At 46.2% G+C, this 23,763-nt stretch overlaps 1 protein-coding gene across 1 annotated transcript in view; it reads left to right on the top strand.

The window, feature by feature from the left end:
* The window catches only part of LOC141056101 (uncharacterized), a 97,221-nt gene that overhangs the window by 24,193 nt on the left and 49,265 nt on the right, over positions 1-23,763 (top strand). Inside the window, exon 8 of the mRNA XM_073552756.1 lies at positions 1,213-1,616. Coding sequence (XP_073408857.1) covers positions 1,213-1,616 — 404 coding nt within the window. The remainder of the gene's footprint in view (positions 1-1,212; positions 1,617-23,763) is intronic.

Here is a 23,763-nt window from a genome sequence, read left to right as displayed (position 1 = left end):
TCCCCACCGTAATAGGCACAGGAAACACAAAGAGGTCATATAGCCCACCCCACTTACTCTCTCCATTGTGTATTTTTTTTCCTGTTCTATGGGGCATGAGGAGGTGCTCTGTGGCCGGCTGCTCGTGTCTCCCTTGGACACAGGACTCTTCCGGCACCTCTGGGTAAAGCAGAGTGTCAAACCCACATTCCACGTCACTTACAGTCACCGCACGCTGGCAAAGTGAGAGAAGGAGGAGAGCATGAGGAGCTCACGGAGGCCCCCAACTTTCCTCCTCTCGCTATGCCAACGTGTGGTGACCGAAAGTGACGTCGGTCATGGGCACTTTGTCGTCACTTCCGATTGCGCTCCACAGTGGAACACCCCTCTGAATTTGAGCGTGCACCTCCTGGAAACGGAGATGAATTCTGTGAGCGCCTGCAGTCTCTGTGCTTACTGAGACCAGAGAGAGGGAGGATCATTCTATCGGATGCTGCACTGGGGTCCTGGCATATACATAAAAAAGAGCCCAGACTGAAGAATCCAAAAGGTAGGACCATTCCATGATGGAGGATGGTCGTTCTTGCTCTGCATCTGCAAAACCTAGCGTTATCTTGAACCCAGTAAGTACCTGGATTTGGTGGTCTCTTTACCTTTTGGAGCAGGGTTTTCCTAAAGGGATTTATACTTATCGGCCCCTTCTCTCCTTTTTTTTTAGTGAGACAAGGATCCTTCTCCGAAAAGCAGAGACAAGAAGTCCTGTAAATGTGCCATCTGTTAATAAAAAGCTACCGTGTTCCCACAAGAAACACCTGTCAAAATTGCACAGATAAAATTATTAAAGAGAAACAACCCTCTCTAATGGGAGAGCTAAGAGTAATGGTCCACCTGGAGGAACAATCATCACTAGCTTCATTTTCCCAGTCCTTTTCAGTAACACCATATGGGGCTAAAAAGAGGAAGATATGTATGGAGGATCATTCTGATTCAGATCATTCTGATTCAGACTCTCAGGAAGGTCTCTAATGAGTGGTGGGAAGAAAGCAAGTCAAACTTAGGGGCTGAGTAGACCCAAGGTAGTAAAAAATACTATTTTTTTGCCAGAAGACATGGAGGTGCTTCTCACAGAAGTAAGAACCACTGTGAATGTGAAGGAAGAAGAAACTACCTAAAAAAAGGTTCAGAACGAGCTGTTTGGGGCTCTCAGAACACAAAAGAAATTAGTATTTCCAGTATATGAGAACATACAAAAGCTGATACTTGACGAGTGGGAACCTTTGGAGAAGCGCTTGGAAACACCTGCAGAACTGAAGAAGAGGTTCCCGCTAGAGGAAAAAATAGCCAAATGCTGGTTGGAAATACCAAAAATGGTTATCCAAGTAGTGAAAGTCGCAAAAAAAGACAACCTTGCCCTTGAAGATTTCTCTCAACTAAGAGATCCGATGGATCACAAAATGAACAGCTTGCTGAAGAAAACCTGGGATACTTCTGCGGCGCTGTCGATCGCAAATGTTGTATCCACTAAACCAGCTGGAACAACACCCCAGCATAGGTACCTCAACAGCGGGATTGTTGGGATGGGATCCATACCTCTCTTACCGAAAGCCAAAGGATTCCTGGCTGACGCTTCTGAATCAGTAAGAATGTTGGATGGATATTCAGTCCTATCAAACTCAACTAGACGTTCACTATAGCTAAAACTATAGAGCAGAGACATAGTCTCAAAAATTAAGCTTTGCTCTATTTCCTTCAAAGGGGAATATACGAGTCAGCCCTAAATGAGTTAATGGAGAAGGCAACGAAGAAGTAGAAAATAAATCCAGAACCCAGTGTGGCCAAGAAGCAGTTCTTTCGTCCCCCACAGAATGAATCTTCTTCATATAGCGGAAAAGGGAAAACCGGATGCTGGACCTATCCCAAAGAAGGTAGAGACAGGAACATCTTGCTCTCCCAGGGACAACGTCAGGATATACTGTACAATGTCAGAACAGTAGGGGGTCGAATCTCCAGGTTCCTCTTCCAGTGGCAACTGCTCACCCCGAATCAATGGGTTCTACAGTCTTCAAAATGGAACAAAGATTGAATTCTCCTCTGAACCTCCACAGATCATGAGAAAAACTTGCTTGTGTGCTCGGAAATGACAGAGCGCATTAATGCATTAATGTCGAGGCTCCAAAAATTACTAACCACAAGGGTGGAATCCCCAGTAGCAGAAATAAATTGCAGAAGAGGACATTATTCCCATGTGTTCCTTGTACAAAAGTCAAATGGGACGCACATGATAATCTAAAACCCCTAAATGTACACACAAGGTACAGGAGATTCAAGACTGAATCCTTAAAAAACACTTCCATTGATAGGACAAGGCTTCGTAATGGCAACCATAGACCTCCGGAATGCTTATTATCACATCCCTATTCATCCAGCTTATCAAAAATACCTAAGATTTGCAGTGGCTCAGGGATGGCAGATACTTCACTATCATCAATTCAACATCCTTCTGTTAGTAATTTCTTCAGCACTCCGGGTATTCAACAAAATTTTAGCAGAAGTTGTAGCGTCCATCAGGAACCAAAATATCTGTGTCGTCCCTTGTTTTGACAACTTTCTGGTGATAGGCCTGTCAGAACCAATCTTCAAAGGTCACATGTGAGAAATTCTTGGACTTCTCACAAACGGATGGATTTGCAGGACCAAATGTCTCAATTGCACAAAATCCAGATACAAATCTGTTATGAATGAGTCACCGTAGGAGGCAAACACAGAAATGCTAGCTAAGTCCAGAAAACCAGAGAAGTTGGCAGCTATCGGATTGCAGACCCCTGAACCTATCAACAACAACTAGCAGTAGCCGTGGGGGGTTCCTACGATGCCCTAGACCCCTCGATCACAGCCGGAGAACTGCCTAGCCTAAAGACAGAAAGGGAAATCTAAACTGCCCCAGAGCAGACCCCAAAGCAATAGGCAGCCCCCAACATATAATGACGGTGAAGCAAGATGAAAAAACACTAACACAGATAGAAAGATAGACTAAGCAAATGATAGGGCCCAAGCTAACTAGATAGGACAAGATAGGAAAGCTGCTGTCTGCAATCAGCGAAAAACCCTATCAAAATAAGAGCCAACAGACTGACAGGGAAAAAGGCCCTGAAGACGCTAGGCTTCAAAAAGACTATATCAGTACTCAGGTATTTTCTGAAGACAGAGCAAACCGACAAAAAAGGAATTCAGCTCACCCCAGCAGGGAATGGCAGAATCCAGAAAAGCAAGGCAAACTAAAACCAAAACAAAAATGCAAAAAGGCAAAGCAGAAAACTTAGCTTTTGAGGAGCAGGAATCAGACTGGTCTCCTAGAATTCCACAGAGAAATCAAAAGCAAGGCAGAAGGGCGTCGGCTGCCTTATATCCAGTCAGAGATCCCTGTCGCCCAGTCATCCTCTCCCAGCTCAGGTCCTTGGTAATCAGCCTCACTACCTTCCTTCACCAGAAGAGGGAGTTCATCAGACCTCAATGGTGAAGGGGAAAATGAACTCATAACAGTACCTCCCCCTTGAGGAGGGGTCACCGAACCCTCATCCACGCCACCAGGGCGATCAGGGTGAGCCCGATGAAAGGCACGCACCAATCTTTTGGCATGAATATCAGAGGCAGAGACCCAGGAATTATCCTCCTGACCATAACCCTTCCACTTAACCAAATACTGGAGTCTCCGTCTAGCCAGACGGGAATCCAGTATCTTCTCTACCTCATATTCCATGTTACCTTTAACCAATACAGGGTCCGGAGGTGCCACCCCAGGAACTACTGGTTCAACAAACCTCTTCAACAAGGACTTATGAACCACATTATGGATTTTAAATGTGACAGGAAGAGCCAACCGAAAAGAGACCGGATTAATGATCTCCAAAATCTTGTAAGGCCCAATAAATCTAGGCTTAAACTTAGGAGAAGCTACCTTCAAAGGCTGGTTTCACATTTGCGTTTTTTAGCGCTGCGTTTTTTCCCCTATATTTAACATGGGTGCGCATACCTGCGCGCTGGTAAGCGCATGTATGCGATTTTCATGCGCTGCGTTTTTTTGGGGTGTGCGTTGGTATTTTCCAGACGCAGCATGTTGCATTTTTTGGCCCTGCAAAAAAGCGCATGCGCACATATGCGCACGTTTTGCGCTAAAAATGGCCATTATAGCCTATGGATGCGCATATGTGCGCACTGGCATGCTCATGTATGCGTTTTTTTGCATATGCGTTTTTTTTTTAACCATGGAATTTAGGGGTTTGGGTTAGAGTTAGGGTTAGTTAAGGGGGTTTAGGGTTATGGTCAGGGTCAGGGTTGGGGTTTGGGTCAGGGTTAGGGTTAAGTATGGTTTGGTTAAGGGTCAGGGTTAGGGTCAGGATTAGGGTTAAGTATGGTTTTGTTAAGGGTTAGGGTCAGGGTTAGGGTTGGGGTCAGGGTTAGGGTCAGGGTTAGGGTTAAGTATGGTTTTGTTAAGGGTTAGGGTCAGGGTTAGGGTCAGGATTAGGGTTAAGTATGGTTTTGTTAAGGGTTAGGGTCAGGGTTAGGGTCAGGGTTAGGGTTAAGTATGGTTTTGTTAAGGATTAGGGTCAGGGTTAGGGTCAGGATTAGGGTTAAGTATGGTTTTGTTAAGGGTTAGGGTCAGGGTTAGGGTTAGGGTCAGGATTAGGGTTAAGTATGGTTTGGTTAAGGGTTAGGGTCAGGGTTAGGGTCAGGGTTAGGGTTAAGTATGGTTTTGTTAAGGGTTAGGGTCAGGGTTAGGGTCAGGGTTAGGGTTAGTTAGGGTTTAGGGTTTGGGTTAGGGTTAAGTATGATTTGGTTAAGGGTTAGGGTCAGGGTTAGGGTCAGGGTCAGGGTTAGGGTCAGGGTTAGGGTTAGTAAAGTCATGGTTTGGGTAGTGTGAGGGGCCACCTAAAAATGTTGGAAAAAAACGCAAACGCGTTAAAAACGCACTAAAAACGCATACAAACGCATAAAAACGCTGCATTTTTTTCATGCATGCTCATAAAAATGCTTGAAAAAAACGCAGCAGTTGTATGCTTATGTAAGCGTTTTTTCAATGCGTTTTTTTGCGGGAAAAACGCGCTGCAAAAAAAAGCAAGTGTGAAACTAGCCATAGCGATATTTTTTGATGATAACCAAACCATATCACCCACCTTAAACTGGGGACCAATGGTCCTATGTCGGTTGGAAAACCGCTGGGCGTTTTCCTGGGAGAGAGATAACTTATCCACCACTTGGTCCCAGATCTGGTGCATTCTCTCCACCACAGTGTTAACACCTGGGCAGGCATAAGGCTCCACCTGCCCTGAAGAAAATCGAGGATGAAACCCAAAGTTACAAAAAAAAGGTGACATCAAAGTAGCAGAACTAGCTCTATTATTTAAAGCAAATTCGGCCAAGGGCAAAAAAGACACCCAATCATCCTGATCAGCGGAAATAAAACATCTCAAATACGACTCCAAGGTCTGGTTTGTTCTCTCCGTCTGCCCATTGGTCTGAGGGTGAAACGCAGAGGAGAAGGACAACTGAATTCCCAGCTTGGAACAAAACGTCCTCCAAAATCTAGACACAAACTGAACTCCTCTGTCAGATACAATGTTCTCAGGAATCCCGTGCAAGCGAACCACCTGTTGCAAAAACAGGGGCACCAACTCAGAAGAAGATGGCAACTTAGGGAGTGGTACAAGATGAACCATCTTAGAGAACCTATCACAAATCACCCAAATAACAGTCATTCTCTGAGAGACAGGCATATCAGAGATGAAATCCATTGAAATATGGGTCTATGGCCTCCTGGGGACCGGCAAAGGCATCAACAACCCACTAGAGCGAGAACAAGGTTTAGACCGGGAGCAAGTCCCACAGGACTGCACAAAATTCCTGACATCACGAGACATGACCAGCCAATGCAGAGCAATGAACTTCAGACATCACTCTCTTCTTCCACTGGTCAGGAACATACAACTTTCCACTGGGACAACGCTCAGGTTTGTCCTCCTGGAACTCTTCCAGAGCACGTCTCAAATCGGGCGAGATGGCAGAAAGAACTACCCCTTCGCCTAAGATGGTAGCAGGCTTGGTCACCACAGGAGAATCAGCAAAGAAGCTCCTAGAAAGAGCGTCAGCCTTGACATTCTTAGTGCCAGGAAGAAAAGAGACCACAAAATCAAAACGTGTAAAAAACAAGGCCCATCTAGCCTGTCTAGGGTTCACGCGTTTGGCCGACTCCAGGTAAATCAAATTCTTGTGGTCAGTGAGGACCACGACTTGATGTTTAGCTCCCTCCAACCAATGTCTCCACTCCTCAAATGCCCATTTCATGGCCAACAGTTCGCGATTCCCCACATCATAGTTACGTTCAGATGGGGAGAACTTTCGGGAAAAGAAAGCACAGGGATTCATTTTAGATGTTACAGGATCCTTTTGGGACAAAACGGCTCCTGCACCAATCTCAGAAGCGTCCACCTCTACCTGGAACGGGAGTGAGACATCAGGTTGCCGCAAAACCGGGGCCAGAAGTGAATCTTCGCTTCAGCTCCTGAAAGGAAGAAACAGCCTCCGGAGACCAATTCAACACATCAGCACCCTTCTTAGTCAGATCAGTCAATGGCTTGGCAATACTAGAAAATTTTGCTATAAATTTCCGATAAAAATTAGCAAAACCCAAAAACTTCTGAAGGGCCTTCAAAGAAGTGGGCTGAACCCAATCATAAATGGCCTGTACCTTGGCCAGATCCACTTCAATAGTTGACGGAGACAAAATAAATCCCAAAAATTAAATCCTCTGTACCCCAAAAAGGCATTTCGATCCTTTGACATACAGGGAATTCTCCCTCAAGATCCGGAACACCGTCCGAACATGTTCCACATGAGAATCCCAATCCTTGGAGAAGATCAAAATATCATCCAGATAGATAATCAAAAATTTATCCACAAAGTCTCGGAAAATGTCGTTCATGAAGCACTGGAAGACAGAAGGGGCATTAGTGATCCCAAAAGGCATCACCAGGTACTCAAAATGTCCCTCTGGAGTATTAAACGCCGTCTTCCATTCATCCCCATGCTTAATGCGGATAAGATTATACGCCCCCCTGAGGTCAAGCTTGGTAAACCAGCAAGCACCTTTAACTCTGGAGAATAGATCCGAAATCAGGGGTAACGGATACTGATATTTAATAGTAATTTTGTTGAGGGCACGATAATCAATCCTTTTTGGCCACGAAAAAAAAACCAGCACCTAATGGTGAAGAGGATGGTCTAATATGACCCTTCTCCAACGCCTCCTTAATATAGGATCGCATAGCCTCGTGCTCGGGTACAGATAAATTGAAGAGCCGACCCTTGGGAAATTTACACCCCGGGCTCAGTTCAATTGCACAGTCATAACTCCTATGAGGAGGCAAAGACGCAGACTCATTCTCACTAAATACATCATAAAAGTCCGCCAAATAGTCAGGAACATCATGCGACTGAGGACAGGTGGAAAAAAACGGAGCCTCACTAAGGGCACACCGACAACCCCAACTCACCACAGACACAGATTTCCAGTCCAAAACTGGATTATGAATTTGCAGCCAGGGAAACCCCAGAACAATGGTATCATGCAAATTATGCAACACCAAAAATCTGCAATTTTCTTGATGGTTTGGGGCAACCCACATTACCACCTGGGTCCAAAACTGAGGTTTATTTTTCGCCAAAGGAGTAGCATCAATCCCCCTCAAAGGGATAGGCGTCCGCAGAGGTGTCATAGGAAATCCACAACGTTTAGCAAAATCCAAGTCCATTAGGTTCAGAGCTGCTCCCGAATCCACAAAAGCCTTGGCGGAAAATGTGGACAGGGAGCAGATCAGAGTAATTGCCAGAAGAAACTTAGGTTGAACTCCACCCACAGAAAACGTGTGTGCAAAACGTTTCTCTCGTTTAGGACAGACAGAAATAATATGCGAGGCATCTCCACAAAAAAAACACAGCTTATTACGCTTTCTCAACTCCTGACGTTGCTCCCTGGACAAAACTCTATCACATTGCATAGGTTCAGACACTTGTTCAACAGGTGGCAACACCTCTCGTGCAGTCCTGCGTTAACGTAAACGCCGATCAACCTGAATGGCTAATGACATAGAATCGTCCAGACCAGAGGGAACAGGAAATCCCACCATAGTATCTTTTACGGCTTCTGACAAACCCTTCTGAAAGAGAGCTGCCAAGGCATTATCATTCCAGGCAGTAAGGACCACCCAGTTTCGGAATTTTTGACAGTACAATTCTGCAGAATCTCGACCCTGGCTCAATGCCAACAGGGTCTTTTCAGCCTGATCAATAGCATTAGGTTCGTCATACAACAACCCCAAGGCTTGAAAAAATGCGTTCACATTAGTCAGACTAGGATCATCAGGTTTCAAAGAAAACGCCCAATCCTGGGGATCGCCACGCAGCAAAGAGATGACAATTTTAACATGCTGCGCGGAGCTCCCTGACGAGTTAGGCTTCAAGGCAAAAAATAATTTACAATTATTTTTGAAATTCAAAAATTTAGACCGATCCCCAAAAAACACATCAGGAGTAGGGATCTTTGGTTCAGCAGCATGTGAATGAGCAAGGTAGGCGGAAATTCCCCGCACTTCCGCAGCGAGCTGCTCCACACGATCAGACAATTGCTTTATCTCCATTGAGAGAAAAAAAAATTCCCCCTACGGCCTCAGAGATATAGAGGAAAAAACATACACACTTTTTTTTTTTTTAACAATTCTTTCCTGCTATTGAGTACCCTAGGGTCTGCGGTATGGCTGGTGATTCTTTTATGAATGAGCCACCGTAGGAGGCAAACACAGAAATGCTAGCTAAGTCCAGAAAACCAGAGAAGTTGGCAGCTATCGGATTGCAGACCCCTGAACCTATCAACAACAACTAGCAGTAGCCATGGGGGGTTCCTACGATGCCCTAGACCCCTCGATCACAGCCGGAGAACTGCCTAGCCTAAAGACAGAAAGGGAAATCTAAACTGCCCCAGAGCAGACCCCAAAGCAATAGGCAGCCCCCAACATATAATGATGGTGAAGCAAGATGAAAAAACACTAACACAGATAGAAAGATAGACTGAGCAAATGATGGGGCCCAAGCTAACTAGATAGGACAGGATAGGAAAGCTGCTGTCTGCAATCCGCGAAAAACCCTATCAAAATAAGAGCCAACAGACTGACAGGGAAAAAGGCCCTGAAGACGCTAGGCTTCAAAAAGACTATGTCAGTACTCAGGTATTTTCTGAAGACAGAGCAAACCGACAAAAAAGGAATTCAGCTCACCCCAGCAGGGAATGGCAGAATCCAGAAAAGCAAGGCAAACTAAAACTAAAACACAAATGCAAAAAGGCAAAGCAGAAAACTTAGCTTTTGAGGAGCAGGAATCAGACTGGTCTCCTAGAATTCCACAGAGAAATCACCAGCGAGGCAGAAGGGCGTCGGCTGCCTTATATCCAGTCAGAGATCCCCGTCGCCCAGTCATCCTCTCCCAGCTCAGGTGCTTGGTAATCAGCCTCACTACCTTCCTTCACCAGAAGAGGGAGTTCATCAGACCTCAATGGTGAAGGGGAAAATGAACTCATAACACAAATCCAAGATAACAACTTTGCGAGATCAGAGGAAAATATCTGAGATTTGCAATGTCAACCTTAGATTCCATGACTTTGTGCATCCTGGCAGTAGCTTGGGCTCAGGCCCACACAAGAAGCTTACAAACCCACATCTCTTGCTGGGATAGTATCCCGGGATAACTAAGCAAAACCATCTGCTTACCAGGTCAAGTTAGAGCCTCAACCCAAAGAACTTGTGCAGAGGTGTATCCTGGGATGAGAATCCCCTATAAACCGTCACAAGAGGCGCAGGCAGAAGAGGATGGGGAGCCACAGTTTCCCATGCCACATTCCAAGGTTTATGGTCTCAAGACATTAGTCTTCGCTCTTCCAATTTCAGCAGATGAAAGCGGTAGAGGAAACACTGAAAGCTGCGGTATACTTACTAAAAGGAACCCATATACAAATATTCTCAGACAATATGACCACAGTTGGTGATCTTCGCCATCAAGGAAGCACGAGGCATGAAAGCCTAAAAGCTATTCCAGGCAGGACCTTCGCATGACATGTCCTCTCCCTGTTTGCATTTCATCTAAAAGGTTCCACCAAGGTCCGGGCAGACTTTGTCAGCAGAGAGACAAAGCACCCTGGGGAGTGGAATCTAAGTGTTGAAATAGTTTGGATGCTAACAAGGAAATGGGGCCTCCCAGAAGTAGACCTATTTGCTACCTGTCAAAACACAAAAGCAGGCAAATACGTCTTTCTAGACCCAAACAACACTTACCTAACGGTACATTTTTTCTCTCACCGTTGAGGCTTTAAACTTCCCTCCGATTCTATCCCTCAGAACAATTCTAGTGGCACCTCACTGGTCGAGAAGCTGGTTTGGTCCCCTGAACAATCTAAAATTAGATGGTTCCCTGGTTCTTCCATCAACCAGCAATCTTCTCCACCAAGGGCCGATTTGTCACCCAGATACTCGAGCCTTACAGCTGGCAGTCTAGCTCCTGAGTCCATCATCCTAAAGGCTAGAGGTCTCTTGGATAAGGTGATAAATACACTTCAGGAAAACAGGAAGCCAGTAATCAATTCCATCTATAACAAGATTTGGAAAATCTTTATATTTTGGTGTGGCTCTAATCCCCCGGATTCTTTACACCCAAACATGGCTCAGATACTTGATTTTTTGCAGAGTGGACTGGATAAGGGTCTAAAGAATATCACTTTAAAGGTCCAAGTTGCGACCTTAGCTTATACTTCAATCAAAGTCAATCAATCGCTGGGTAAGAAGATTTATAATTGTAGCCTCTCGCTTACAACCCCGAATTTCCAAATTGCTCCCAGCCTGAGAAAGGAACATGGTTTGCAAAGACCTCACAATACTTCCACTTGAGCTCATAGATGTTATAGACTTGGATAAATTTTCCTGGAAGACAGAGTTCCTAGTGGCTATCACAACAGCAGGGAGAGTGGCTGAACTGCACACCCTCTCAATTAGAGAACCCTACTTAAGAACTCTAGATTATAGAATTATCTTTCTCCTGGATCCATCTTTTTTGTCTAAGAAAACTTCGGAGTTCCATATGTCCCAAGAAATCGTATTGCCCTCGTTTTGTCAAAACTCGTCCAATAGTAAAGAAATGTAATTCCATACGTACGAACTATCCTTCACTATCTTCAAAGATCAAAATCTTGGCGGAATAACCAAGATATGTTCCTACAACACTATGGACAATACAAACAGAATAAGGCATCAAAGGGCATGATTGGGATTTGGATCAAGATGACAATATGTGGAGCTTACAAAAACCAAAAATTGGTACATCCAGAGAAGTTCATTGCACATTCCACCAGAGCCTTATCTGTTTCATGGGCTGAAAGGATAAGCGCCTGCATCGATCAGATGTGCAGAGCTGCTACCTGGTTCTTGGGCCATACCTTTTCAAAACATTACAGACTAGATCTGATGTCTAATACTGATTTGGCCTTTGGAAGGAAAGTTCTCCAGGCCATTGTCCCTCCCTAAAAAAAATATTCTTTGGCATTTCTACCTGACCTGCTCTACCCTCTCCTACTGTATCCTCACCCATCCCTGTAGACTGTGAGCCCTCGCGGGCAGGGTCCCCTCTCCTTATGTACTTGTGTGTCCCTTGTCTTACACATGTTTATTATACTTGTTTATATTTCCCCTTTTAACATGTAAAGCGCCATAGTAACATAGTTTTGAAGGCTGAAGGAAGACCTTATGTCCATCTAGTTCAGCCTATTTTTAGTGCAACTGTTCTGCATTGTTGATCCTGGGGAAGGCAAAAAAACCCAGAGTAGAAGCCAATTTTCTCCATAGGGAAAAAAATTCCTTCCCCTGAGATGGGTCAACCATCTACCTATTATATTATGTTATTCGTAACCTTCTATATAGCGCCATGGAATAAATGGCGCTATATAAATGCATAATAATAATAATAATTTCTCCTGTGGTGCTGTTGTGGAGGGTGACCTAGCGAAAATAGAATTAGACTTACCAGTAATTTGATTCCTAGGAACCTTCCACTACAGCACGGGTAATCCTACCATACTATTTTTTGTTGTTTCATTTGTTGATGTAAAATAAACTTTGAAGGATTCATACCAATGTGATCCTTTTTCAAAAACACTGGAGAGAGGGGTGGGCTATTTGACCTCTTTGTGTTTCCTGTCCCTATTAGGGAGGGAGTATCCTGTGGTACTGTCGTAGAGGATTCCTAGAAATCAAATTAAGTATATCATTACCACCTTTTCTTTGTACATAGTCTGAAAATTGCAGAGATCTTTAATGATAACTACTTTTAACTGCTTTGAGTGGGAAAGATCACTACTCTTAATGTGTCACCATTCCTTTAGGGCTCTTAGAGATGCTATATATAGACTCCACCGTAATGCAGGATAATAGACCATTCGAAGGATGATGGATTCTTTTTCAGTAAGAAAGAATTTCATGTTGCAGGGGTCACCAGTGGAATATAGCCGATGGTAGTGCCCGAATTATGTCAACATGGGGCCTAGTATTTTGATTTTTCTTGTGAAACATGCTGACTTTATTTTCATAAGACTTATTGCTTAGTCAAAGTAGACTGTTTGTTGGAGTCTACAACGAAAGGTCTTCCTTAAAATAGACTGGATCTCTTCAGGTATATTACAATCTCGCATCCTTTAGGACTAACTTCACTAATTTGTTAGTCTGAAGAACAGTGGGTCCACCACCATCGTTCAGTCAACTAAGTATAAAACCAGAGAAAATAATCACAGGATGAACGCGGTCTGGTGAGGAGCGCTAGGCTGGTAAAGGTAAGAAGGATTAAAGATGCAAACCTTTATTGAATCATAAGTCCACAACGCATTTCAACGGCGTTCTGCCGTCTACCTCAGGTGGCATATTAAAACCAGAGAAAAACCTTTTCATTTTTGTGAACTCAAATGGGATGTATGAGATGACAAATTGTGAGACATAAAACTAGAAGTAGTGCTGTCTTCCTTGAATAACTGCCATGATGCTCAAAAACCACATCTAGTTTTCCTTATTTTCATGGGAAAATAGGCATCTTTGACATCAACCAGAAACATCTGATCTCACAGGAATGAGATGACCAACTCAATGGACCATGTTCAAAGCTTGTTTTTGTATGAATTTTTTTTTCAAAATGGTTGTTTAGTAGTAGAAAAGCTTGACTGCTTGTTACCAGAAACAGCGCCACCAGTGTCCACAGGTTGAAGGTGGTATTGCTGCTCAGCCTCATATCGTATAGCTGTACTACAATACAAGAGAACCACAATGCAATGAGCAGGTTTAATGTTTCTGAAACAATTTTTTTTTTCTAATTCTGGACAACCCTTTTAAGTATCCAAGGTCTACTATATATTTCCAGTTGCCCATTGGGTTTGTAACCAAGAAAACTTTAATGTGGCCTTCTTGGCACATTTCAAAGTCATTAACTTTCTAATCAACTAGCAAAAAAATTCTCGCATAATTCATTCCACTTTAAATCTCAAAGTAGCACTCCAGCAAATTTTTGCAAATATTAATTTTTTATTTTACTTATATAAGGCAACTAGCTGAAGACCCCAGCGCTGCCCGGGCATAGTAATTAACTGTGGTTAGTTATAGCAAATTATAATTATCCTCCATCCCATAGTCCCGTGCCCATATACCCATCATACATATCCGCCATCCCATAGTCCCGTGCCCATATACCCATCACACATCCTCCATCCCATAGTCCTGTGCCCATATACCCATCACACATATCCTCCATCCCATAGTCGAGTGCCCATATACCCATCACACATCCTCCTTCACATAGTCCCATGCCCATATACCCATCACACATCCTCCTTCACATAGTCCCGTGCCCATATACCCATCATACATATCCACCATCCCATAGTCCCGTGCCCATATACCCATCATACATATCCACCATCCCATAGTCCCGTGCCCATATACCCGTCATACATATCCTCCATCCCAGAGTCCAGTGCCCATATACCCATCACACATCCTCCATCCCATAGTCAACCATTATGACATCATAATGAGCGGCGGGGCTTGCAACCTATGATGACATCAGCGTCGCCATGGAAACCATTATGACATCATAATGAGGGGCGGGGCTTGATACACACTTTTTCCCCATTATGTAGATAGGGGCAAAATTGGTGAATTGGAACGCGCGGGGTTAAAATTTGGCCTCACAACATAGCCTAGGACACTCTCGGGGTCCAGACGCGTGACTGTGCCAAATTTTGTGGCTGTAGCTGTGACGGTGCGGATACCAATCCCGGACATACACACACACACACACATACAGCTTTATATATTAGACTAGCTGAAGAGCCCGGCGCTGCCCGGGCATAGTAACTAACTGTGGTTAGTTATAGAAAATTATAATTATCCTCCATCCCATTGTCCCGTGCCCATATACCCATCATACATATCCACGATCCCATAGGCCCGTGCCCATATACCAATCATACATATCCTCCATCCCATAGTCGAGTGCCCATATACCCATCACACATCCTCCATCCCATAGTCCCATGCCCATATACCCATCATACATATTCTCCATCCCATAGTCCCATGCCCATATACCCATCATACATATTCTCCATCCCATAGTCGAGTGCCCATATACCCATCACACATCCTTCATCTCATAGTCCCATGCCCATATACCCATCATACATATCCTCCATCCCATAGTCCCGTGCCCATATACCCATCATACATATCCGCCATCTTATAGTCCCGTGCCCATATACCCATCATACATATCCTCCATCCCATAGTCCAGTGCCCATATACCCATCATACATATCCTCCATCCCATAGTCCCATGCCCATATACCCATCATACATATCCTCCATCCCATAGTCCAGTGCCCATATACCCATCATACATATCCTCCATCCCATAGTCCCATGCCCATATACCCATCATACATATCCGCCATCCCATAGTCCCGTGCCCATATACCCATCACACATCCTCCATCCCATAGTCCCATGCCCATATACCCATCACACATCCTCCATCCCATAGTCCCGTGCCCATATACATATCCGCCATCCCATAGTCCTGTGCCCATATACCCATCATACATATCCTCCATCCCATAGTCCCGTGCCCATATACCCATCACACATCCTCCATCCCATAGTCCCGTGCCCATATACATATCCGCCATCCCATAGTCCTGTGCCCATATTCCCATCATACACATCCTCCATCCCATAGTCCAGTGCCCATATACCCATCACACATCCTCCATCCCATAGTCCCGTGCCCATACACATATCCGCCATCCCATAGTCCCGTGCCCATATACATATCCTCTATCCCATAGTCCCGTGCCCATATACCTGTCATACATATACTCCATCCCATAGTCCAGTGCCCATATACTCATCACACATCCTCCATTCCATAGTCAACCCTTATGACATCATAATGAGTGGCGGCGGGGCTTGCAACTTTTCATGACATCAGCGTCGCCATGGCAACCATTGTGACATTATAATGAGGGGCGGGGCTTGATACGCACACACTGCTTCCCCAGTATGCAAATAGGGGCATTATGACATCATAATGAGGGGCGGGGCTTGACGCGCACACACTTTTTCCCCCAGTATGTAGATAGGGGCAAAATTGTTTGGTGAATTGGAACGCGCGGGGTTAAAATTTCGCCTCACAACATAGCTTAGGATGCTCTCGGGGTCCAGACGTGTTACTGTGCCAAATTTTGTGGCTGTAGCTGCGACGGTGCGGATGCCTATCCCGGACATACAAACATACACACACACATACATACACACATACACACTTTGAGCTTTATATATTAGATTAATTTACAGACATCGTCATATAATAGTAACTCCCCTGCAATATCCTAGCTGTGTCATTTGCTTCATGCCTATGTCACAGGGATACAATGACAGAGTGGGGTTAGACGATCGCAGTGTCTGGTGACACATACCCCTGCAGTAATTAAAACAGCTTCACCGTCCTATTAGCAGTTATGGCTTTCTCTGCTCTGGCGATGCAAGGGTTAAACTGCTTATTTGGCTGTTGGAATTCTCTGTCTTGGGTGGTATCAGCTGTTGTGAGTTTATTACTCCCAACAGGTATAAGAACCCTACTCCTTGCTTCTGACCTTGCCAGTGATAGTTCTTCTGCCTTGCTTGGTGTTGGAGGAGTTGTTCGTATTTGGAGTAGGCGTTTGGAGAGTTGTTCTGGAGAGTGCTGCATGTAGTTTATTTGAGTTCTTATCTTTATTCTTACCTATTTGGTTTCTCCTATCTATCCCTCCCCTGTTTTCCACGCTGTTGTTTTGTGAGTGTATTTGTATGATTGTAGTCTTCTTCTTTATCCTTGTCTGTCTGGTTAGTTTAATCCTATACACTTTGTCCTCATAGCTCCCTGGGTGGGGAGGGAACATATAAGGGCAAGATAAGAGCATAGCAAGGCATGCGACCCCGGCGTTTCCAACTTCCGGGAAACAGGGATAGACTAGGGCACCCCCTACTTCGAGGGATTAGGCCACAGTCCTAGTCACTGTTTGACACCCTGCTTGGTTGAATATATACTTTTTCTGCCATTCATCATGTAGCGCTGGCTACTCTAGCTTCTGCCTTTCTCCCCTGGCAGAGACGCCAGCTTACTCACCACCACGGCCCTCGTCCCGCACTGTCTCCTCCTTTGGCTGCTCGGGTTGTGCGTACTGTGTGCAGATACCCGGGCACTGTGCTTAGGGGGTACGCATGCTTCCCCTCTTTTAAAGAGGCCGTCTTTATCCTCCTAAAGTGTCCCCAGCCAATAGCTGGAGGACACTTACTGTTTAAGGTACCTCCTCCAGTATGGAGGTAACTGAGCATTGTTGTTTGTATGTTCTAACACGCTTGCTAGTTCTCAGGTCCCAGTACTCAAATCCCATATACTAGTCCTGTACTATAGTCATGCCTGCCAGGTTTCCTGTCTCAGCCGTGCCCACCAGTCTGCCTATCAACTGAGTCCACCTACACCAGCCTGTCCGTAAGCCGTGCCTACCAGGGTATCTGTTGTGTCCACCAATACCACTACCGCCGGCACTCGGACCAGAGCGTGCAGTTACATAGAAATACGTGTAGCCACACGCTCCGGTCCCAGTGCCGGCGATTGTGCCAGGTTTTCGTGTGAGAGACTCATACGAGAATCGAGCAAGTCTCTCGTGAGTATGAGCCCTTAGCCCGAGATCAGACTTGGAAGAGCAATGAGAGAAACTTGCGCATCAATACACGGCATTGCCGCCAGCACTCGGACTGGAGTGTGCGGCTGCATAGAAATACAGTGGGGCAAAAAAGTATTTAGTCAGTCAGCAATAGTGCAAGTTCCACCACTTAAAAAGATGAGAGGCGTCTGTAATTTACATCATAGGTAGACCTCAAATATGGGAGACAAACTGAGAAAAAAAAATCCAGAAAATCACATTGTCTGTTTTTTTTTCATTTTATTTGCATATTATGGTGGAAAATAAGTATTTGGTCAGAAACAAGCAATCAAGATTTCTGGCTCTCACAGACCTGTAACTTCTTCTTTAAGAGTCTCCTCTTTCCTCCACTCATTACCTGTAGTAATGGCACCTGTTTAAACTTGTTATCAGTATAAAAAGACACCTGTGCACACCCTCAAACAGTCTGACTCCAAACTCCACTATGGTGAAGACCAAAGAGCTGTCAAAGGACACCAGAAACAAAATTGTAGCCCTGCACCAGGCTGGGAAGACTGAATCTGCAATAGCCAACCAGCTTGGAGTGAAGAAATCAACTGTGGGAGCAATAATTAGAAAATGGAAGACATACAAGACCACTGATAATCTCCCTCGATCTGGTGCTCCACGCAAAATCCCACCCCGTGGGGTCAGAATGATCACAAGAACGGTGAGCAAAAATCCCAGAACCACGCGGGGGGACCTAGTGAATGAACTGCAGAGAGCTGGGACCAATGTAACAAGGCCTACCATAAGTAACACACTACGCCATCATGGACTCAGATCCTGCAGTGCCAGACGTGTCCCACTGCTTAAGCCTGTACATGTCCGGGCCCGTCTAAAGTTTGCTAGAGAGCATTTGGATGATCCAGAGGAGTTTTGGGAGAATGTCCTATGGTCTGATGAAACCAAACTGGAACTGTTTGGTAGAAACACAACTTGTCGTGTTTGGAGGAAAAAGAATACTGAGTTGCATCCATCAAACACCATATCTACTGTAAAGCATGGTGGTGGAAACATCATGCTTTGGGGCTGTTTCTCTGCAAAGGGGCTAGGACGACTGATCCGGGTACATGAAAGAATGAATGGGGCCATGTATCGTGAGATTTTGAGTGCAAACCTCCTTCCATCAGCAAGGGCATTGAAGATGAAACGTGGCTGGGTCTTTCAACATGACAATGATCCAAAGCACACCACCAGGGCAACGAAGGAGTGGCTTCGTAAGAAGCATTTCAAGGTCCTGGAGTGGCCTAGCCAGTCTCCAGATCTCAACCCTATAGAAAACCTTTGGAGGGAGTTGAAAGTCCGTGTTGCCAAGCGAAAAGCCAAAAACATCACTGCTCTAGAGGAGATCTGCATGGAGGAATGGGCCAACATACCAACAACAGTGTGTGGCAACCTTGTGAAGACTTACAGAAAACGTTTGACCTCTGTCATTCCCAACAAAGGATATATCACAAAGTATTGAGATGAAATTTTGTTTCTGACCAAATACTTATTTTCCACCATAATATGCAAATAAAATGAAAAAAAACAGACAATGTGATTTTCTGGATTTTTTTTTCTCAGTTTGTCTCCCATAGTTGAGGTCTACCTATGATGTAAATTACAGACGCCTCTCATCTTTTTAAGTGGTGGAACTTGCACTATTGCTGACTGACTAAATACTTTTTTGCCCCACTGTACATGCCTCGTATTGATGCGAGACTCTCGCAAGTCTGACTCCAGCCTTAAGTACACTCACTGACATTTTGTTAGGCACCAGGTTCCTGCAGCTGCACAGCAGGAATCCAGAGCCGTGCAGCCAGCGGTCTCCCATTCCCCTCCGACCTCTTGGGGACCTGCACAGCAATCTCGGCGATCCAGACGCCCTGCTCAGACCAGTTCTCTGGGTCTGGTTGTTGCTGCCACCTCTGGACCAGCAATAGTAGCGCAGTCTGCTCTGCAGCAAGCCACTCCAGAGGCTAAGTCCTCTCGCCGCACTACTGGGCATGCTCACGAGACGATCTCCCAGTGGAGATCGGGAGTCACGTGCTCAGGTTCTTCTCCTGATCTGATTGGTCCTTCTCAGAGATCTGGAAGGTCCCGGAAGCGCTCGGCCATGCGCTAGTATAGACACTAGATGCTAACTGTGTGTATGATGATGGATGTATGGACTTGCGAATGACTCATTATGATTCCCCTCCCTCTGATATTATCTATGTGGACAGGGAACTAGTGTTAGCGTCAGCACAAGTCAGTGGCACGTTACAGGCCATGGTCTCCATCTTCACAGTGCTAGCGTCTGACAGTGCACCTGTCCGGGCATTGTCGTATTGCGGCTAGTTTAGTCGCCGCGCTGCAGTCAGCAGCAGTTGGGGCGTTCGCGGTAGCGACGTCGCACACACGGTAGGTCTAAACGGACCCTGACCCTCTGCTTTGGGTTCAGCTCCTGTGACCATATACCATGCGTGCAGTTCTCTGAGACCTGTGAGTCCAACAGGCTCAGTACTTACATTTATGTTCCAAGCGTCTCTGTGGAGATAATAGAGTATGCTCTGTGCACACCGGGCGACGTTTAACCCGTGTGCGATATACCGCCAAATTGTGCGTCTGCCATTATCTAGCAGCGGTGTAACACCTACTGCACGGTGGACCCTGGGCGTCGAACACACTTATTATTAATTTATTAGTGCGTTCCGCCGTCCCTAACATTATACTAGCACCAGGGTCTGGCTAGTAATGGCGGACTTGCAGCAGCTTCACCGGTACATTCGGCAGCTGGAGAGCAGGTTGGCGGCTATTGAGAGCTCCACCTCAGCTGTGAATGCTACAGTGGCCGCTGCTCAGGCAGTCGTAGAGGCTGTCTCACACGTGTCCACACCCACGCCTATGCCGACAATAACCCGCCTCCCGTTGCCCGATAAGTTTTCCGGTGATATCACCACCTGCAGGGGTTTCGTGAGTCAGTGCTGTTATGAATGGGTCGCCGAGGAGAAAAAAACAAAACAACACAAGCTAAGTCTCAGAAAACCAGAGAGGTTGGTAACTATGCAGACTGCAGATTCCTGATCCTAACCACGCAACTAGCAGCAGTCGTGGAGCGTTCCTACAATGGTCCTAGACGCCTCGTCACAACTGGAGAGCTAAATAAGCCTAAAGCAGGAATAGAGGAAAACTAACTGCCCCAGATCAGACCCCAAAGGAAAGACAGCCCCCCACATGTATTGACGGTGAAACAAGATGAAAACAAAAACAAAGGCAGGAAAATAGGATGAACAAACGGTGGGGCCAAACTAACTAGAAAGGACAGGAAAGGAAAGACACTGTCTGCAATCTGCCAAAAACCCTACCAAGAATAATGTCCAACACTTCTGATAGCAAAATTAACCCTGAAGTCACTAGACTTCTCCCACTGTATCAGCACTCTGAAATATTCTGAGACAGAGCAAAAAGAGGCCAATCTAATAAGGGACAAAAAAAGGCAAATTGGCAAATACAGTTAAATAAGAGTGGAAATTCAGCACAGCCCAGCCGGGCTGGCTGACCACACAAAAAACTGAATTGACCAACAAAAGCAAGTGTGAACATTAGCAAAAACAAACTTAACTTGAGAAGACTGGAACAGAGCTGAAGTCCAAGACCTGAGAAGCAGACTGAATCACCAGCACCAGGATAGGGCGTCGGCTGTCTTATATCCAGTCTGATACTCAGAGATCCAATCGTTATCCTCCTCATCAGGTGGCAGATCACTACCAATTAAACCAACCTCACTACCTCCTGTCACCACCAGAGGGAGAACGGAAGGAGAACTCTCAACTGGTGGAGCAGAAAATGAGCTCATAACACAGTGCTCTATCCAGCTTGAGTTACTGGCCACGCGATTTCCTACAGAACGGGCTAAGGTGGGGTTTATTGTTTCTCTCCTATCAGGCAGGGTGTTAGAGTGGGCTACGCCATTGTGGGAACGTGATGACCCCGTGGTTCAGGGCGCTGCTCAGTTCCTCATGGCCCTGAAGCAGGTCTTTTTGGGACCACGGATCACGCACACCACCTCTCTTCAATTATTGGCCCTAACACAGGGGTCTCTCTCGGTCAGCCATTATGCCGTCCGATTCCGGACATTGGCTTCCGAACTGGAGTGGCCTGATAAAGCACTCGTCCCTGTGTTTTGGAGAGGGTTAGCGGAGCATGTCAAAGATGCTCTAGCAACCAGAGAGGTCCCCACAAGTTTGGAGGAATTGATTGCCATCTCCACCCGCATTGATCTCCGGTTTACGGAGCACGGGCTGGAACGTGCGCAATCCAGACGAAGCGTTAACTTGGCTCCCACCTTGTCTGAGCCACTAAGATTTCCCGCTCAGGAGCTTACACCTTCTGAACCTATGGAGGTGTCTCGCGCCGACCCCAAGCCACGTCTGGTGCGAAGCTCCGCACGTTGTTACCAGTGCCGGCAGTTAGGTCACTGCACGTGTCCTCTGCGGTCGAAAAAACGATCACGTCCAGTGGTCGTAGGTGGTGGTCTAACTAATATGAAACCCTTTTCTCCTAAACCAGTTTTCTGAGGGACCTTAGATAGCGGGGCTTCCACCTGGGAGGTTGAGGTCACGGTGGATTCTGGGGCAGAAGGGAACTTTATCTCCTCGACCTTCGTCCTAAAGCACGCTATTCCTCTGGTGTTACTTCCCCAACCCCTGACCGTCAGGGTGGTTAATGGTGCACCTTTACCATCTCAGGTGACCCACCAGACAGCACTACTCAGTCTCTCAATCTCACCGTCCCATCGTGAGATTTTGTTCTTGTTCATTTTGCCTGATGGCATCGACCAGGTGCTTCTCGGAGTTCCCTGGCTCTGTTGCCATTCCCCTCATATTGATTGAGCTTCGGGGAATATACTGGGTTGGAGCAAGGACTGTGAGGGAAGGTGCCTGAGGGGTAGTGTTCAGGTAGCTTCCACTGAAGTACCCACGGATCTCTCCGCGCTTCCCAAACCGTACCATTAGTACGCGGACGTCTTCTCTAAAAAATCTGCGGAGACGCTTCCGCCGCACCGTCCTTACGATTGTCCGATAGATCTGTTGCCAGGCACGGAACCTCCTAGAGGCTGCGTGTATCCACTATCACTCCACCGAGATGGAGGCTATGTCTCAATATATCCGGGAGAACCTGGCAAGAGGTTTTATCAGAAAGTCGGTGTCGCCGGCTGGTGCAGGGTTCTTCTTCGTGCAGAAGAAGAGCGGAGAGTTACGTCCCTGCATTGACTACAGAGGTCTCAACGCCATAACGGTTAAAAATAAGTACCCTCTTCCGTTGATCTCTGAGTTATTTGACAGGTTGTGAGGGGCCCGGATCTTTACAAAATTAGATCTACGGGGGCGTACAACCTAATCCGCATTCACGAAGGGGACGAGTGGAAGACAGCATTTAACACCAGGGACTGCCATTATGAATATCTGGTCATGCCCTTCGGCCTCTGTAATGCGCCTGCTGTCTTCCAGGATTTTGTTAACGACGTCTTCCGTGATAGACCACCACCGAGGTAGTGAGCATATCTGGATGACATCCTCATCTTTCCGCCAGATTTGACCTCCCACCGGAGAGACGTCTGCAGGGTCTTCGACCGTCTGCGGGCGAACTCTCTTTTCGCCAAGCTGGAGAAGTGCCAGTTTGAGCAGGAGTCCCTGCCGTTCCTGGGCTACATCATCTCGGCCCAGGGATTGGCTATGGATCCGGCCAAACTGCAAACGGTAATCGACTGGCAGGAACAACATTCACTCAAAGCGGTGCAGCGCTTTTTGGGGTTCGTCAACTATTATCGCCAGTTCATCCCCCACTTCTCCACACTGGTAGCTCCTCTGGTTGCTCTCACAAAGAAAGGAGCTAATCCTAAGGCTTGGTCTGAACAAGTCTCCAAGGCCTTCTCATCTCTAAAATCCCATTTTGCTGGCGCTCCCATCTTACACCGTCCCGATGTGGCTAAACTGTGCATCCTAGAGGTAGATGCTTCTTCTGTCGGTGCAGGAGCCGTCCTTTTCCAGAAGGATGCTCAAGGTCGAAAGCATCCCTGCTTCTTCTTCTCTAAGACCTCACCGGTGGAGAAGAACTACTCCATCGGGGACAGGGAGCTGCTGGCAATGAAGTTGGCCTTTTCCGAGTGGAGACATCTCCTGGAGGGAGCCCGGTTTCCCTTCCAGGTGTACACGGACCATAAAAATCTGGTCTATTTACAAACAGCCCAGCGCTTGAACTCTCGTCAAGCTACGTGGTCGCTCTTCTTCTCCCGCTTCCGCTTCAACTTGCACTCTCTCTGGAAAGAAGAACGTCCGTGCAGATGCTGTCTCGCACTCGGTGGTTTCAGCGGAGGAAGAGGAGGCTGAGCCTCAGCTAATTCTCCCTACTGAGAGTTTTAGGACTGCGGCTCCAGTCGCTCTCAA

Source organism: Dendrobates tinctorius, unplaced genomic scaffold (assembly GCF_039654945.1).
Source record: "Dendrobates tinctorius isolate UK_male_01 unplaced genomic scaffold, ASM3965494v1 ptg000196l, whole genome shotgun sequence".
In the NCBI taxonomy this organism is placed as follows: domain Eukaryota; kingdom Metazoa; phylum Chordata; class Amphibia; order Anura; family Dendrobatidae; genus Dendrobates; species Dendrobates tinctorius.
This window is presented reverse-complemented; position numbering and strand designations above follow the sequence as displayed.